Raw genomic sequence first — 19,372 nt, 5'->3', positions numbered from 1 at the left:
CTGACAACATAAAATATATTGAGCTTCAAAAAACCCCAAAACAATTGAGCTTTATAAAGCGCAATATCCACTAAATGTGCTCAAAGCGCTTTACAAGGGGTCCCTGGTCAACAGCAACATTTAACATGTAGGATGGGACATGATGCCTGTTAGGCGATATTACAATTTTTCGGACAAAGACAACGCTGTTAACGGCCAGGTACTCATTTTACATCTGCATACGGTGAGAGAATGTGAGTAAAGAGCCTTTCCCAAGGACTCAACTATGCGCAGAGAGCGAGGCTCGAACCCAGGACCTTCCGATCCGAAAGTGAGTGTCATACCACTAGACCACATAGCCACTCATCCATACCTGTCAAATGTGTAATCAGGGCCTTTCAAACTGGGAATTCGGGGTTTTAAAAATCAAAATTTGGACTTACACCTTCAAATGTCAAAAGTTGAATTACCTCCCTTTGGAAAATTCATCTGCCATTGTTCTAAAATCGGTAGAAATTTAACAAAATCTTGGTTTATACTGAACCCCCATTTTAATTCAGTCTAAACTTATTATACAACTAATAATAATTTTGTAGGCAGTCGTGGAATTGAAGAAAAGATTCCGCCAAAATCAGAAAGATGAGCGAGCCTGCATATCAATAAATAGGATTGAAAATGATATATTATAACAACTATATCATCCGCTAAGGACCCTTGGTAGGGCAGGGATAGAAAGCATGGTACCATGGAAAAGATGCTAGGGACATAGAAAGAAAACAGCATGAGTGATCTCCCTGTCTGAATGGGAGGTTGAAAGCCCTCACCCACTTTTGTTGGTAATGATAGTCGCCTGATCCAATGTTTGTTTTTGTTGTTGTTTTTAGGGGTTTTACGGCGCTTGCAACACATTAAGGTCATATCAGTAAAAAAGAAGAAAATGGGATAGTAAAAAGTTCAATAGTTACAATTAAAACACAAAAGAGAAGGTGAGACAAAGGGGAATTGGTTCAAATAGGGAACAGATGTAGATTCCAAGAGCACACCATCAAAGTACTTAGTTTGAGATAACCTAAAAGTCTCATCCAGACACAAGCACAGGTCCCAACTAAGAGGAATACACTCAAATGTTTACAAATCATATAATATAATATGTAAACTAAACATAATACAATGCATAACAGAGAGATGATTTACAAGGAAAAAAATACCATCTTCCAAAACTATATACATTCGACTGTTTCCCTCCCAGCCAGGGCCAGGACAAAACCAAGTAATCTCATTCCAAGACAACGACAGGAAACAATTGGAAAACAGGTTGGGGGGATAGAAGACACAGCATGTACCTCCCTGCCCACTATGGGAGGTCAGGATCCCCACCCAGGTGTTCAGCCCTGATCCAATAAAGTTACACTGAGTGAACATATATAAAGAACAAGACAGACTTTTTTCTATCAATATCAATATAATATGTTTTATTTTATTTACATATGTGGCATAATCTTCAACTCATTATTATCTTATTTCACAATCTCCCGGGACTCCATAAGTAGTAGATGGCAGGTGGCCTATACACACATAGTAAACCAAAGTCCAGGTTTTTCTGCTATAACCTAAAGCAAATAAAGCTCTTGTATGACATTTGCTCAAATCTATATATCGATTTTATCGATAAAGACAATAATTGATCTAGTCAAACAAAAAGAAAACAAAAAAATTATTGGCCAATGATAATGATAGTCTATTTCAAAGTGGTAACTTTTAATCACAACTTGAACCAACAAAAGTTATAAAATTGGGCTCATGTTTTTTTTTTGTTTTAAAAGAAAATTATTTTATCACGCATTTGGATTAATGCACAAATAAAAAGAATGATAGTCTTGAAATGCCATCTGCCTGCGTAGCCCTAAGTAAATATGTGATGAAATGAGGAGGGGGGATGAATGATATTAGCCTTATACTTATAGTATAGGTAAAAGACAAGTTTCACATAATAAATAAGGTAAAATATAAAAATCTGAAAAGGTGTGTATGAAATAGTGCCAGGTAAGGTAAAGCAGAAATAAAATAAAATAAAGTGTGTCCTAAATAATCAGCCTGTCTTGACTAGGCATCGTAAATAACCAGTTTGTCATGGCAATAGTAGCATGTCTGCAATGATCAGAAGGTCTGAGGTTTGATCCCTAGTCGAGATAGACTGATTTTTTGGGTTGTTTTTTCGTTTGTTTTGTTTTTCCCTGTATTTTTCTTTCTGCTTTGTCTGACACTGGTTTATACACCATTTTCAGACTTATCTTACACCAGTGCCTGCTCCCTAATTGGTCACTTTGACATTGTCTAAAATATAATAAATAAATACAGTGGCAACCTGATAAAGCAACATCGGCGGACCAGAAAGATTGGTTGGAAACTTTCAAATTATCAGTTTTGATTGCACTAGCTCTTCAAAGTAATCTGTACTGTTTCCTGTTTTGATTGGACTGTTCTGTAACTGAACATTCGCAGTGAATTTTGCAAATACAAGCCATTGAAGACTATACACAAGGTTGACTTTGTCATTAGCAATAGAACATACAAAAAAAAAAAAAAAAACCCAGAAAATTTGGGATGAAAAAGAGATGTTGACTAAGTAAAAGTTGACTTTATGAGTGTTGACTTTGTACGGATTTCACTGTAAGAATGACTGACTAATGTTAAAAGTCTAATATTGCAGCAGGTTTATAATATCCGTCAGTTGTAGTGGAATAGCGTTGGGACAGGTGAATTTTGTCAATGGGAAGTTTACCAAAATCAAAGTCTTTCAAAATCTGTGTGGAAGAAGAAAAAAATAGAGAGTACAAGTACAGCACTTGAAATCTTTAAGGAAACCTCAAAGCTTTGAAGACAGAAAGACAATAAATCTGACCTCTTTTTAATCACAACTATTAACTGGAGAACATTAATAACAGAAATGAATATATAACAGCTTTAAAAAAAGAACAAAATACCAAACACGGAATGTCTCTAGCTCAAAACCCTTCTTCAGCCAATAACAACAAAAAATAAAAACTATATTACTTGAAAACCAGATTGACGACAGATATCATTATAATGGGACGTTACTGATGACAGATATCATTATAATGGGACGTTACTGATGACAGATATCATTATAATGGGACGTTACTGATGACAGATATCATTAAAATGGGACGTCTGAGACAGTATCTTATATGACGTACTGATGACAGATATTATAATGGGACGTTATTGACGACAGATATTATTATAATGGGACGTTACTGACGACAGATATCATTATAATGGGACGTTACTGATGACAGATATCATTATAATGGGACGTTACTTATGACAGATATTATAATGGGACGTTACTGATGACAGATATCATCATTATAATGGGACGTTACTTATGACAGATATCATTATAATGGGACGTTACTGATGACAGATATCATTATAATGGGACGTTACTGACGACAGATATCATTATAATGGGACATTACTTACAACAGATATCATTATAATGGGACGTTACTGATGACAGATATCATTATAATGGGACGTTACTGATGACAGATATCATCATTATAATGGGACGTTACTGATGACAGATATCACCATTATAATGGGACGTTACTGATGACAGATATCATTATAATGGGACGTTACTGACGACAGATATTATAATGGGACGTTACTGACGACAGATATTATAATGGGACGTTACTGATGACAGATATCATCATAATAATGGGACGTTACTGACAACAGATATCATTATAATGGGACGTTACTGACGACAGATATCATTATAATGGGACGTTACTGATGACAGATATTATAATGGAACATTACTGACAACAGATATCATTATAATGGGACGTCACTGACGACAGATATCATTATAATGGGACATTACCAAAATCAACCTTATTTCCCTCCCTCACATTTTTCTTAATAGGTTTTTTAAGATACTCAACATGGAAATCTCGACCAAATAGGCTTGGTTCAGACTTGTTCCAGATTTCCGTGCTGCACTGCAAATGTAAATATCTATTTATTTAACTACGATGTGACTTGAACTCCTGGTTGAAATTGGTTACATCTGCAATTATTACAAGACAGAAGAAATTATAATATTCTGACATGGCAGTTTTTGGAAGAAAAAAAATCCCAAATTTTGCAAGCTAAAAACAGCAACATTTGCAAAATATTTGCGAATAATTTTCTTAAAAACCCATAATTAGTTCATGAAAGAGAAAGGTATTTGTTTGTTTTTAAGGGTCTCATAGCGCTTGCAAAAAATTAAAGGTCATATCAGCACCAGTATAAAGGAAGAAAATGAAATAGTAAAAAAGGAACTACTCTTGATTAATTATCTTTCATGCTCCACCACACGAGCTATCAAATTAATCTCCCCCCACACCCCCTTTTTTTTTCTTAGCAAAATCTCAAAAATTTGCAAAAAATTGAAGATTTTTCGGCCACAATGCAAATCAGTGATATTTTGTGATTTTTTTTGCGTTGCGGCTGCAAGCGATGCAAAAAACTGCCATGCCACAATATTTTAAGAAATAAACAATAGTTGTGGGTTAGAAATACAGAAAATAGATAGGGCTTCCCAGCGTACCTTGAGTATATTAGAAGCATCAAAAGACTCTCGTGTCTTCATGCCAGCTGACTGCTTTGGAACCGTGGTTCCAGAAGGATCTTTTCTCATCAAGGTATTCATAACAGTTGTGTGTAGTTTTACTCGCTCATGCTGTCGCTGCATCAAACCACAATTTGTAAATTTGTCCACTAGTCGATCTGCCAGCATCTGAAGTCTGGAGGAGTGTGGGAAAAGTAAGAGTTTTAAATATGACAATGAGGCGTATGTATTGAAAAAGAAATTTTTATTTTAAAAAGCATTTCCACTCCCTAAAGGATTCAGATAGCTCAGTTCTGTCATCTGCATTTTTTGCGGCCGCAAATATCAGGGCGATCCGCAAATTTTGGCAAATCTCCCAAAATTGGCAAATCGTGGCAAATTTTGGGAAAATTGGCAAATCGCGTGGCAAATTTTGGGGAAAAAAAAGAAGCGAAAACAAAACGAAAAAAAAAGTGCGAAACTTGAGAAATGTTGCAGCTTTGCCTGGGCCCAAACCAAATGAAGCTACTCTCTACGGATAATGATCCTTTAAAATCTTTAAAAATAAATGTAGCCTCCTTTAATGTAATAAATTGTCTTTTATATATATATTTTTCTGTATCGTGTGTTAATTTTTACTGAAACGCTTAGTTCTCCTCTGCAAATTTTTTGGCAAATTTTGGTCTTTTTGGCAAATTTCTTGGCAAATTTTGGGTTTTTTTTTTCGCAAATTTTGGCAAATTTCAGGTCTCAATTTGGCAAAAAATGCAGATGACAGTCAGTTGGTAGAGAACTCGTTTTACACATAAAGGGACCAAGATTGATCCTGTGTGAGGTTGAGATTTTTTTCTGATCCCATGGAGCCAGAGTTTATCCCAGTTTCTATAACGTAAAACCAGCATTAGCAATTACTTGCTACCCATTGGATAGGATGCTAGTCTATTGTGGAGTAGTACTATCCACCAGATCTAACGGACCTAGCTACCCAATCACTGCTGTGTGGACAGGGAAGGGGGGTTTTATTCTAAAACTAGATATTATTATTATGAGTAGGACATCTTGCATTAAACGAGAGAACCTGACATTCAGTCCTGATGACCTCATAACATCAGAGGTCCAATTTATGTGCACAAGCTTATTTGCAATTAATATGAAGAAAGCCAAACATTACAACATCATTAAACCATTAAAAAAAAAAAAAATTAAAGCACAAACCTATACTATAAGTAGTTCCACAATTTAAAAAATCTAGAGAAGTTATACAGTAGAATTACTTTAAACCGAAATTTTGGGGACCTTCTAAACCATTTCGGTTTAAAGACATTTTGGTTTAAAGCCAGTTCCCGTTTTGCGATGTTTTTCAAGGGTAGTAACTATTTAAGGAATTTGCTCATTAATCGTATCATGGGTTTCCCCTTAAATGGAGTTGTTGAATAAATGCCTTCTTCGTAACCATTTTTAAAATGATTTTTTTTAATTGTTTTTTTTTTTTTTTGGTGTATTTTAAAAATATTTTTGGGGGTTTTCGTTTTCCATTCAAAATTGTTGAAAGAGATGAGTTCGGGATGCCGTGTTTTTTTTACATATCTCCGTCTTGATCAACTTTTTTTTCATTGACTTCACATAGTATTTTGATTTTAAACTCAAACATGTAAGCACAGTGCTTTCTTTTAGACATCTTTTAGTAAAATGTTAAGCTAAAATAAGATCGAAAGTTCTTGTGCGATAATTGATAATGAATGATGCGCAGCTACTCAGAGGTGAAGTGAAATGGAAATGAAAAGGAGTGTCAATGCTAAGCTGTCTACTACATACCCCTCTTTTGTTGAAAAGCCATTAGGTTCAAAGGCCCAATTACATAGAACCTCCCCCTCCCCTTTAGCCCATCACACACACACACACACATTTAAACTAAGTGGAAATGAAATGGCATGTCAATGGTAAGTTGGCTAACCCCCCCCCCCCCATATTGTCATGTTCAAAATTTGTCAGTACCAAAGCGAGAACATCTCGCTTACGTGATTCTACACCCCAACTCTCTCTCTTTCCTAATTTTTCGCCTGCCAGGCACCCGTTGTCTTCCTTTTCCAGTCTGCGCTATTGTGGTGTTGGCCAAGCCCAAGTGCAGCGACTGAAGTGTTTGCCTACCCCCCCCCCCCCCCCCCCCCCCCTCATCCTCATCTTATACTTCCGCTCTTTGTTTAATATCGCCGGGCATTATTACGTGTGGCCACCTTCCCGAATTTTTGAAGAAAAATAGAGAAAGAGAAAAAGGGAAGGTGCTCTCAAGTTGTTTCGGTTTAAAGAAAGTCCTGCTTAGAAGTATTTCAGTTCATCGTAAGAATTAGTACAAAGATAATGAAGAAACTAGTACAATTTATTCAATTCTTTGCGGTTTAAGGTATTTTTCGGATTAGCTTCTTTCGGTTTAAAGTAATTTTACTGTATATCGCATTTTTCATTAAACAAGCTCAAATCACCTTACAAGGGGTCCCAAGCCAACAGCAACATTTAGACATATAGGACAACACATGACGCCTGTTGGGCGATGACACATTTTTTTTCAACAGAGAGACAACACTTTAACAGCCAGATACTCATTTTAACCTGAGTGCGGTGAGAGAATGTGAGTAAAGAGCTTTTTTCAAAGACTCAACTATGCACTGCATAGTAATGTCTTGAGTGTTTTGCTCTATGGATCAGAATGTTGGAAGATCACAGAGAGTATCATCCAACTTGAAGTAGTCCAAAACAAATGTTTGCGACGAATCTTCAAGGTATTCTGGCCAAACACGATCTCAAATGAGGACCTGAGAGCGAGGGCTGAAGTGGAGTCTCTGGACAATCTCATTAAAAGGAGAAGATGGCAATGGTTGGGGCATGTCTGTCGCAGACCTGATGAAGCACTGATTAAACACTGATAAGGAAGGCTTTGCGATGGACACCCCAAGGACAGAGGAAGTGAGTCTACCCCAAGGAGACTTGGAGACGTACCGTAGAGAGGGACCTAACACATAGAGGTCTGTCCCTCTAGATGGCCCCAAGAATAGCTGCTGACAGGACCAGGTGGAGATCCCTTGCATCGCCTCTAATACCAGCAGGCCGGAGAGGATTGAGTGAGTGATCTATGTACTGCTCACTCACTGCGTGGAATCAGCGCTATTTCAGTTGGAACTCGCAAGGGACCAATAACCCTCCCTGCTAGCTACCTGCGTGAGGTCATTGGAGGTCAACTGGTATCAGGCAGTGCCGTGTCCAATGGGGGCAATTATGGATATTTATGGTCTTATAATATGTCTGTATAGCGGGAAAACAATAACAGACTCTTTCACTTCATTATTTTGATTTGAAAAATCAGTTGTCTTTCTAAACATCAGTGAAAATTTGACATTCTTGTGGTTAATAGTTTTCTTTGAATATCACAAATTGTTGATCTAATTTTAAGTGTTTGTAAATTATGGTGCACTTAAATAAAAAATTTGTTATTCAAAACTCAGCGGCAGTATCTCAAGAATTTTAATAAATATCAAAAGTATATATATGCATCTATATTCCTGTGCAATATTACCATATTGGCAGTTGATTTTCTTGATTTATTCATGGTTTTGTTAGTTCTGTATATATTTTTTACCAATTCCGTTCCTCTCAAACAGTTGTGTTGATCATAACAGTAAACTGATATGATTTATGTCTTTATGTGGTAAAATAACTCATAAAGATAATATTTTATTGACCAGTAAAGACTAAAAACCAATATTGTGTATGATGTCAATATCTCAATTTACTATCAATCTGCCTATAAAGTATGACTTCTTTACAAGAAAAAAATCAATCACCCAACAAGGTTACTGGACATGCTACAAATATTGCAGTATCAATCATCAATTACAACTAGCACTAAGCACTGGTACTGTTAAATTAAATGATTTGCTCAAACAGACGGACATAGTATGTGGACAAAAGAGGATTCAAAATTATGAGGGCATATAGTTTATTCCAAGTAGTAACCTTTTTCTCCTTATTGACCAACTACATTCAAAACGAACACACTATCCATACAGGTTATATAGAATCATCTCCTTTCTTCCAAGAATACACATTTAGTCATTGTCTTATAAAGTCATCTGATATACCATTGAACTCCAGTCAGTCAAATTTAGAGATATAACAATTGAATAACAACCAAAGCCAAATCAGTACAACACCACAGGTATACATTTTTGGGAAATCACTGCCATATAAATCTGGACGCTTCAGTCTATAAAAAGTTAACACATTCACTTGTGCACAAAAGGAGAACTTAAACTTACATTATATTACTTATTCAACATGCAAGAATACCTTAAACATTGACACCTATATGACACTATAAAGTAGGCATTTCCTGAGACAACCACACAAAAGCAGTACCGTATACATCTTCAAACTATAATGCCTAACAGTCATAAAAAATATAATTTTGACTTGAATCGTAAGGGATTTAAGTGTAGAAAAAAGTTATCAAGCCATTAAAAAGTTGGCTTTCAAATGTGCCCAAAACTCATAATATTTAAATCAGTTAAATGCTTAAAAGATAATATTAGTATTATTTTCGTCGAATGGTTTATATTTTATTCCTAAACTGATATTTGGACATAATTCATGGCATGGAATACTGTGGGAGAGAAAATGAGGATCTCACCAAGTCATGCCAAATAAGAAATTTACAATAAAAAATTCATATCTTTTAAGGTTTTACTGCCCGGACAACAAAACTTGGCATGTGTCAAGATCATCATTTTTACTTTATAATGATGCTTGTTTCAATCATTTTCTGCCGCTGGGAATTAAATTATTGATATGCAAATTACAACAAATTAATTTCATTGATAGCTCAAAAACCACTAAATTGACACCTCTCTTATGAGCAGCCTTAAGAGGATACATTATTATCAACCATGGCATATGATGAAAGAAACCTTTGCTTTGCTTGTGGTGAGGGAACAATTTTCATATTTGTGTTAGCAACTGAGCAATACCATGAAATATTGCAACAATTAATAACCATCAGTGGCATCACAGATTCCTACTGACCGCTACCTGTTAAACCCATGGGCTGACCCCACTAATGGGGTCAGGTTGACTTAGCACTGAAATACCACTCAGAGGGGAAAATGCCACGCAGTGCACTGATCAGGATAAAGAAAATCTACACTAACCTTGGCTTAGTAATGGGTAAAGCTGTTTTTCAAAAATTGTTTTGTTTTTTTAATGATCAGCAGTCACTTCACAAATTTCTTACTTGTCACAGTCATCTCCAGCTTGGACTTTAGCATAGAGGACATCCACTGACCCTGGGTCATCGTTCATGTACTCTAAGCCTTGGATTCGAACTTCCAACCTCTGTCTCTTTAATAAAGGACTGCAATGGAAAGACAAGAATAGAATTATAGAGAAAAGAAAGATCAGGCAAAGGCAAAGCACAAAAATGAAAATCTGCATTTCTAACATAGTAGTCCTTCAGTCCTTCAGAGTCATTAGGTCCACAGTCTATAGCGTGAAAAGGACAAAAGCAAATGCTTGTTACCCTTTGGATAGTTCACTAGTCTATTGCAAAGTACATTCCACCAGATCTAACAGACCCAGCTACCCAAATCACTGATGGGTGGACAGGGACAGGAATAAAATCTCGATTGCACCCAGGATCGATCTTGGGGCCCTTTGCGTTGAAGCAAGTGTCCTCCATCCATATCCTCCTCCTTCTCTCCCTTCTTCTTCTTATTGGTTATGTAGAAACATCCAATTTGAGGACTGAAGTATATTTAATTAAAAAATATATGAAAAAAAAAAAGAAAGAAATTGATGAAGCATTATTGAACGTGCCATATAATATAATGAATTATAGTGCTTGAATACATGAAGATTCCAAAAGATTAATAAGATCCATTGGATGTTATTATCAAATTCATAATAAACCTACTCGTTATAGGCCTACCACCAACACGACTAAGGTCCAATCATTGCACTATAACAAAGTTTTCCTTTCTATAAATTTCATCATTGCTGACATTGATGTTGACAATATTTAATTCAATTTGCATTCATGAAAAGAGAATGGATTCTTAAAAATCACTGTGCAAGCTAAATGATTGGGTTTTTTCTTCTCTCATCATAACTTAACATTTACAAAGGAAGACATAAAATGTTTTCCTAGTTACACGACTCAGTGTCAAACACTCCATATTAATGAAAATCACCTCTCTTGTAGAAAACTACAAGCCTGGAAGGGAAAGTCTAAAAATGATTGTCACTAAGGTATACTAAGGTATTTATAGAATAATTTATTCTTTTTCTTCCACGACAGTCAGTAACAACAGAACTTACTTGATGATCTCTTTATAACAATCTGTTAGAAGATCTGATGCCGCTTGAATTTCAGCATCATTGAGTAACACCAAAGTACCTATAGTCAGATGGAGTTTTTCTCTCGTTTGGAATAGCGAGGCGTCCAGTCCTCTATCCTGAAAAAATATTTCAATATAATATAATGATCCTAAATGCATGGAAATAAATATAAACTCATAATAAAATAATGACCAGTGTATTTGAGTGATTCATGTCAAATCAATTTGTAACTCCCATTCTGGATCTTCTGATTGAAACAGGAGAAGATAAATGAAAATCATTAAAAATTTTTTTTAAATTCATTGCTAAACTGTTTGTATTTCATATGTGAGAGACTAAATATTTAATTTACTTTTGTATCTATAGAAAAGAAAGACAAATACAATTTTTACTAAACGAAATAAATACAGTTGAAAATTGGATGCTTATCAGCAACATTGAAGGGGAACTAATCAAGAAATAAGAAATAATGTGGCCATAAAGGATAATTGATCAGAACAAAAAATGGAGTAATAAATTTGTGCCTACTTCTTAAGGCATTTTGACATGCCGACTTAAATTTTTTTAATATTGACTTGACTTGACTTAGATGCCTTTCGCCTCTCGACCAAAAGATCGGGTCGCCTTGGCTGTTTCCAGTATTTCCTGTGTGAGGTGTCTCCAATATTGCCGGTCCTCTGCTAGGGTTCTCAGATTTTCAAGGTCCCCTGCCGTTATGAGACTAATGCTTTGTCCAAGTGTTGTGAGGTTTTTGTTTAGGATCACAGGGAGTGTTGTGATCGGTCTTCCTCTGAAAAGGTTCCCGTGTTTTTGAAAGTATCCCGACATGGCTTGGTTAGCTGGTATGTTTTGGTCCCTGCGTAGTATGTGACCGAAAAGTTGCCATCGTTGTTGTAAAATGTCAAGGGAGATTGGTCTTTCTTTTGTGATCTTATAGAGTGATTCATTTGAGATCTTTTTTGGGTATTTGATGTCCAGTACCCTTCTTAGCTGTGTGCGATGGAAGGCATCCAGATGTTCTTCTTCGGATTTTGTCAACGCCCAAGTGCCGCAGTTATACAGAAGTACCGGTTTTACAAGAGCACGGTACAGTTTCAGTTTGGTTTTTCTGTTTTTTGTCACCTCTAATCCATACATTGGTGAGTTTACTGAGTGCGGCGTTTGATAGCTGTTTTCTTCTTTGTACATCCTCGGTGTCTCCAATTAGTGAGCCTACTTTCTTTGTTCTTTTCCATTCCTCTTTGTTCCTCGATATTGTTGTAAATTCGGTTTTATTGGCATTGACTTGGAGGTTATATTTCATGAGGGTATTTTGTATGATGTCTATGTTATCAAAAATGATGGACTACGGAATTGATGGAAATCTCTACTTCTGGATTAAACAATTTCTCAGTAACAGAACAATCCAAACAAAAATTAATAACGGACTGTCAAACAGAGAAGTATTAGAGGAAGGTCTCCCACAAGGATCCTGCCTCAGCTGTACTCTCTTTCTTATTTTTATAAATGATCTACCAGAAGTATTACAGACAGAAAAGGCCCTATATGCTGACGATTTAGTTATGTGGTATACTACGAAGCACCTACCAATAGCCTCCAATAGAATAAATGAAGATTTAGAAAGCTTAAACACCTTCTGTGATAAATGGAAATTAAAAGTTAATTGCAATAAAACAGTCTACTCTATATTTACTAAGAGTCATCCTGTTTCCAAGAAAGAAATAACACTCTCCATCCAAGGCCATCGACTCGCGAAAGAAGAAAACCCCACATATTTGGGCATACAGTTAGACAACTATCTCTGAACACACTCAGAATGTAAAAATCAAAGCCACAAAGAGACTCCAGTTACTAAAACGACTAGCCAGTACTAATTGGGGAGCAGACAAAAACTCGCTTCGACAACTCTATTTAGTCTATGTGCGTTCCGTCATGGACTACAATTTAGCCCTCCAAAATGTAGGTAGTAAAAACACACACAAAACCTTGGACAGAGTACAAAACCAAGCCCTTCGCTTCATCTCCGGTGCCCTGAGATCGACACCCACAGCAGCATGTGAAATACATACTAATGTGGAACCACTTGGACTTCGCAGAGAATCAGCAGTGCTTGAAATGGGGGAAAGATACAAACGAAAGGAGGAAAACCATCCAAACAGAATTCTGACAGAGAAATGGAAACCAAGAACAAGATTAAAACAAAAATCCCTGCTACACATTGCTAACAACTTGAATGAAAGACACAGACTCCCAGAAAACAGAGAAAAATCTATTTTAATCAGTCAAAAACCTCCATACGCCGAACTAAAACTTCCAAAAATAAAGACTAACCTCATAGAAGAAACAACAAGAAATAAAAACAAATCAGATATACAAACATTAGCAATGAAGACAATACAAGAATACCCAGACAACTGGATACATGTTTACACAGATGGATCTGCCCACAAAGGAACTAAAAATGCTGGGTATGGGTTTGTAGTAGAATACCCAGATAAAACCTGTGATAAAATCCACAATTCTTGCGGAAACTCCTGCTCAAACTACGAGGCAGAGGCAGTTGCAATAGAAGCCTCACTGCGACACCTCTCTTCTGTTTTCCAGCTAAAACCTTCAAAACTTCAAAACACTGTCATCTTCACAGACTCCAAATCGGTTCTCCAAGCTCTCGATTTAGATAAACTCTCCTCAACGTTCAATAGTTTAAGATCCCAACTAGATGAATTCCTTACAACACACAGAGTAGACTTATCTCTCCAGTGGATACCGGGACATTCAAATATACCAGGAAATGACAATGCAGACAGACTAGCCAGACTCGGATCAACTCTTTTACAACCATCAATTCCAGTATCCTTAGACACAGCGAAACAAATAAGAGAGAAGAATGGATGAACAGTTGGGCAATGAGCACCACGGGTAGATGTATGTTTTCTCATATGACCACTCCTGTAAAGACTGATTGCCTAAATAAGCTCAGAAGACACCAGCAAAGCATCATCTTTCAACTAAGAACACAACACATACTGCTCAACAACCATTTAAGCAAAATTACAAAAGACACATCCCCTTCCTGCCCCCTATGTCAACACCCCAATGAAACAGCAACACACCACTTGCTTGAATGTCAACCTCCTGAAGATCTGAGATGCACATTCCTCCCACCAAATCCAAGCATCAGTAACACACTTTATAGTCACCTGGAACAACTACAAAAGACATCTAACTTCTACATCATGGCACAAGACCGAAGGGCTAGAGCTCAGGTGGTCGCTGGTTCGGATAAGTAAGTAAGTAAGTAAGTATGATGTCTATATTTGCTGGTGTTGATCCAATAAAATCGACATCATCTGCATAGGCGATTTCTCTAGGGATTGCATTCTCAATATGAGTCGTTGGTTTTGGAATGACTTTTCGAACTTCTTTCAGAGCGTGTTCTAAGTTATTGTGAACAGAATCAGGCTCAGACTATCTCCTTGGGGGGTCCTGATGTTACTTTCGAACTGCGTCTGTTTTGTGGCCCCGTATATCCTTGGTTGTATCTTTGTGTTGCTGAGGAGAAATCGGATTATTCGGAGCTCGTCTTCGTCTACTATGTCTGTTAATATCTCCAAAAGTTTTCCTCTGTCGATCGTATCAAAGGCTGCGGACATATCGATTCCGGTTATTGTTATGGATATGTTTTCTTTGAGTGCCTTTGCTGCCAACCATTTATGTGTCCATACAACGTCCGATGTGCTTCGGTCTTGGCGAAACCCGCTTTGGCTATGTGATAGATATTTTTCTATTTTCGGTCTAATTCTGTTGAGGACAATAGTTGACAGTGTTTTTCTTATGGTATTCAGTAATGTTATTGGGCGCAGGTTGTTTACGGGTCTTTTCGTTTTTCCTGGTTTTTGTATTGTAATTAGGACACCGCTGTTTATGTCCCAGTCTTTGTGTGTTGAGAATGTTTTGTTCATTATGTTTGCAATGCTCAGATCCAGGGAGGGGGTACCGCATTTCAGCAATTCAGCGGGAATTTCATCTTCGCCTGGGGATCTGTTATTGTTTAGGCACTTTATGCTATTTCTAACTTCTTTAATATAACGCAGTGAAATGTTTTTGTTATAAACGACATGTAATTGTTTTCAAGTCCGATAACCAAAATGGTTATGGGCTAGTTGTAATGGAAATACTCTCAAACCACCTTAAAAATTATCCATTACAATAATGTTAAAACAAGCCCATAAATGCATCCGATTATCAGACCTGTAAATATGTGTACATCAGTCATAAACATTTCACTGTGTAATAGAAAAGAAAAAAAAAATGTTAAAATTTAAAAATGAATTTAAAAGTGATAAACTCTTCACTCACTCCATCACATTTATTTAAAACTTGAAATTTGAAATCATCGAAGGCCATAAATATCTCCTCTGTGCTCACAGGGATGGAAAGGAAATGGGTGAATTGTTCTTTCTGACGAGCAGAATCTATCAACAGATCAATGCGAGTCTTGGCAGATGCAATGCCTTTCTTGTCATGTCCAAGTATCACTGTGGATAGAGAAAAGATTTGTGGGTCTGTTAATTTGAGTGGTGGTATCTTTAAAAATCAGTGGTGCGTGGCTTTTAATAGCTAAATGGTCAATATCTTTTGTAAATTAATGATAATAATAATAATAATAATAATAATGATGATGATGATAATGATAATAATATAAGATAAGATATACTTTATTGATCCTGAAAGAAAATATAATATAATAATGATAATGATGATAATAATAATAATAATAATAATAATAATAATAATAATAATAATAATAATAATAATAATAATAATAATAATAATAACAACAATGCATTGCATTTGTTAAGCACTCTACCATTTCACAAAAAAAAGCTCGAAGCACTTTACAGGAGCATTGAAATAAAGCGGAATGCAATAATACCTGCCCAGGACAGTTCCATTGACTTACCAACTTCTTCCCTCCTTTCTCCTTGTCTGGGAATCTTGATCTGTGTTCTACTTTCTGTCTCAATGCGTTTCTTTGTCTCTCCTTTCTTGCCTATGATGTATTTATAAAGCGGACTTGCGATTGCCATGACTAGCCGATACCCTCTTGATGTCTCTTCAATGTTAAGTTTGGCATCGCACACTTCATCGCAGTACGTCATATCATTTTGACCTAGTAGAAAATTAAATGAATGTTTTGAGTTAAAATGAAAATAAATTGTTTTCCAGAAGTACCTTATACAAACCTTAAGGAGATGAAGAAGGAAAATTGTTTTTGTTTTTGTTTTAAAGGGTTTTACGGCGCTTGCAACACATTTAGGTCATATCAGCGCCAGTAAAAGGAAGAAAATTTGGATAGTAAAAGCATTCTAGAATTACATTTAAAGCAACCAAGAAAAGGGTAGACAAAGGGGAATTGGTTCAAATAGGAATAAGATGTACATTCCAAGAGCACACTATCAAAGTACTTAGTTTGAGATCATCTAAAAGTCTCATTCAGACACAAGCACAGGTCCCCACTAAGAGGAACACACCCAAACGTTTACAAATCATATATTAAAGACAAAACCAAGTAATCTCATTCCAAGACAAAGGCAGAAAGCAATTGAAAAACAAATACAGGGGGATAGAAGACACAGTATGTACCTCCCTGCCCACTATGGGAAAAGGAAAACTGTTGAAACACAACAGTTCTATGATGTAAATGCTCGAGAATGACTTCAATCTCGTCTTATGTCAGAATGCTAAAAAGCAGTCCTTCAGAGCCAGGACGCCAGTCTAAGACGGCAGAGTACTTTCCACCAGATCTCACAGACGTTGCCACCCAATCATTGCTGGGTTGGCAAGAAGGGGTGGGGGGTGAGGGGTGGTGGAGGGGAGTGTGAAATTATCTTGACTTTTGCATGTGCAGTGGGTGCTCTATCAATTGAGCTAACGAGATGCCCAGTCAGAGTGAACAGGTTGCTTAAAATTAAATTCAAAGTATATGAATAATTTCTTTAAAATTTTAAAAATATATTGAGTATTAAATATTCTACACTGTTGTAATAATATTATCTATTTTTGAGCAACATAAACATCTGCCATCACCTCCCATAAAGTTAATCAGTATCTGCGGGTGACAATATCAATGTGGCTAATTTTGGCCTCCATAAAACTGTATGAACCGATTAAATCTATATAAGTGACATGTCAGTGATGACTGCAATTCTAGAGTCAATTCCAAGTCCAAATGCATATCTCTACATCAGGATATGAAATCTATGATAAAATTTGATGACACTTTAACTTTCTGATAGAAGAGAGAAAGTATATATAAACAAACACTGTAAATCTTACCTCTTTCATCACTGTAATCATCATAAAAATCATCATCTTCTGGATTACGCCCATCCCCTCTAGATAATGTGGTTCTGTAACATCGATTCCCAATCCAAATAAGTGGAGGTCTTAACACATCTAATGATGACGTCATGCTTGCATAACATTAACATAAGCTGATGAATAATTCAGAAAGAGCAAAAATCAAAATAAAATGTGAAAGAATGTTGCCATTTTAAATAAAAATTGATCATTTGTAAAGATTCTTTGAATGTATACTGTATTGTTTCATCTGTTAAGGTCCTTTAGACATTTGCCTCATAGCATTTGATACTGAATGGTAAAACTTATACCATGACCATTTAATGGTATCCTCAACGATGTGATGTCATGAGAAATTACAAAAAAGTCAAGAAAATGGTCACTGAGAAACCAGTAACACAATAAGTTTGAAAATTCACTTTACTGAAATTTCAAGTCATATTGCCTTGCTCCATTATCCCTCAATGTATATTTTACTCATAAATATAATTAAACATTATTTTTAATGAGTCACACCAGAGAAAATAGCCTAAAAGACAACTTTACCTTGATGTCAAGCCGTTTTCAATTTTTAAAAAAAATTTATTCCAAGACTTCCCTTCAATTCTGGACGGATTTATTGATGTTCAAAAATTGAAAAAAAAAAAAAAATCCCTTCTCAAAATCTCATATTGAAAAGAATCTGACACAGATGAAGGTTGAGAAAATGGACGCGTTGCTTTTAGAGGGATCAGATTTTTATTTTTAAAATTTTTTTTTAAAAGGTGCATCTCTCTATATTTGTACTCCATATTCATTTCCTTTGCCTCTTTTCTTTCCTGAAAAAAATATTTGTGATGACTGTAAATGGTGGTCGAAACATTCTCATTGTTTAATTTGTATTATTATTATTTTCCAATTTCATTTTCCGGAGCTAATACTAATACTACTTTCTAGTCCATTAAGCAGAGTATAGTATAAACTGTCTGGTACTTTTTACTAATAGAGCCGCTCAGGATAAATATGTGATATTAATTCAGAAAAGTGAGTGAAGCAGGCACTAATGTTGATAACAACAGGGAATGAAGTGAGTAGAAAATGCCAGAAGACAATAGAGACACGAATATGGCAAATTTGTGTATATGGACCCAAAACTAATTTTAAAGTTTTTTCTTCAGATTTGAGACAATAAATAAATCTTGTAAACTAAACCAATCTTTTAATTTGATTGTCTTGTTCTAACTTGTAGCCAAGATGAGAGGAAATATTGAAGTCTTTTTTTTTTTAAACCCAGAAATATTGAAGTCCTAGTAGTAGTAGCACTAGACCATATTATGTATGTTCATGTTTGGTGTGATGTTGAGATGACGATTCCACTTCCCTCTCTCGCTCACCAATGTGACTAATTGAGGCCTATGGGCTACGTCACTTTGCGTGGCACCACAGTGCGTGAATTGACCTCTACCCCCCCCCCCCCACACACACACACCCGTCCCCCATCCCAATCGGCTTCGCCTAAATATCAATGAAGTTGATGAAGAAAAAATAGAAAAGAAGAAAAGTACCGATAGGTTATGCTCTTTCTTAAAGAGGTTGAAAGTTATTCTAGAGATAGAGTGGCCTTGCTTCGAATCCACAAGGTACCGTGTTCGAATCCCCATATGCTTTGTGGCCGCAAGTCAACTCGCCCTAGCACACTTTGCGGCGCTACACTGCGGCTTATGAATGCTGGCTGCGACTTGCGTTGTTCCATTCCTACTCTTCCCATGAAATTTTGGGAATAGGAAAATTTCGCCTGTTGATGAATAAAAGGAAAGAATTTAGACCAAACAGGTGACAAATGGATGGCCTTTTCTTACCATATAATTGTGTCCTTATTTATACATAAAGTGTTTACAATATTAGCATTCGTAAGAGGAAACAAAAGTAGGGTCGAGGGCTGTGTCTCCGTTTGTGGACGTGGTAATCTTTTTGGTTGAAGATAAAAAGAGGTAACTACATAAACAAAACTATGTAAAAACTATTATTGAAAATAGC

The 19,372-nt window shown here is 36.1% G+C and overlaps 1 protein-coding gene across 1 annotated transcript; it reads right to left on the bottom strand.

Annotated features, from left to right (window-relative positions):
* Positions 1 to 1,421: 1,421 nt before the first annotated feature.
* On the bottom strand, positions 1,422 to 19,312 carry LOC144980526 (activating signal cointegrator 1 complex subunit 1-like). Its single transcript, XM_078928177.1, has 8 exons — positions 19,195 to 19,312; positions 17,333 to 17,490; positions 15,957 to 16,166; positions 15,353 to 15,531; positions 10,973 to 11,109; positions 9,891 to 10,010; positions 4,610 to 4,805; positions 1,422 to 2,783 (listed from the first exon to the last, which is right to left on the bottom strand). Exons 2-8 carry the CDS (start codon positions 17,466 to 17,468, stop codon positions 2,670 to 2,672), a joined length of 1,092 nt encoding a protein of 363 aa, XP_078784303.1. The 5' UTR covers positions 17,469 to 17,490; positions 19,195 to 19,312; the 3' UTR covers positions 1,422 to 2,669.
* Between the last annotated feature and the right edge of the window lie 60 nt (positions 19,313 to 19,372).

This window comes from Berghia stephanieae, chromosome 10 (genome assembly GCF_034508935.2).
Source record: "Berghia stephanieae isolate SIO BIC M18660-M18661 chromosome 10, UCSD_Bste_1.3, whole genome shotgun sequence".
NCBI lineage: Eukaryota > Metazoa > Mollusca > Gastropoda > Nudibranchia > Aeolidiidae > Berghia > Berghia stephanieae.
The sequence above is the reverse complement of the archived record's forward strand: the minus strand, read 5'-3'. Positions and strand labels throughout refer to the sequence as shown.

Coding starts and splice junctions, on each gene's coding strand:
- LOC144980526 (XM_078928177.1), bottom strand. CDS start 17,468: ATGACGTCATCATTAGATGTGTTAAGACCTCCACTTATTTGGATTGGG. Junction 10,011..10,972: donor TGTTATAAAGAGATCATCAA/GTAAGTTCTGTT, acceptor TTTCCATTGCAG/TCCTTTATTAAAGAGACAGA. Junction 2,784..4,609: donor ATGCTTCTAATATACTCAAG/GTACGCTGGGAA, acceptor TCTTCCACACAG/ATTTTGAAAGACTTTGATTT.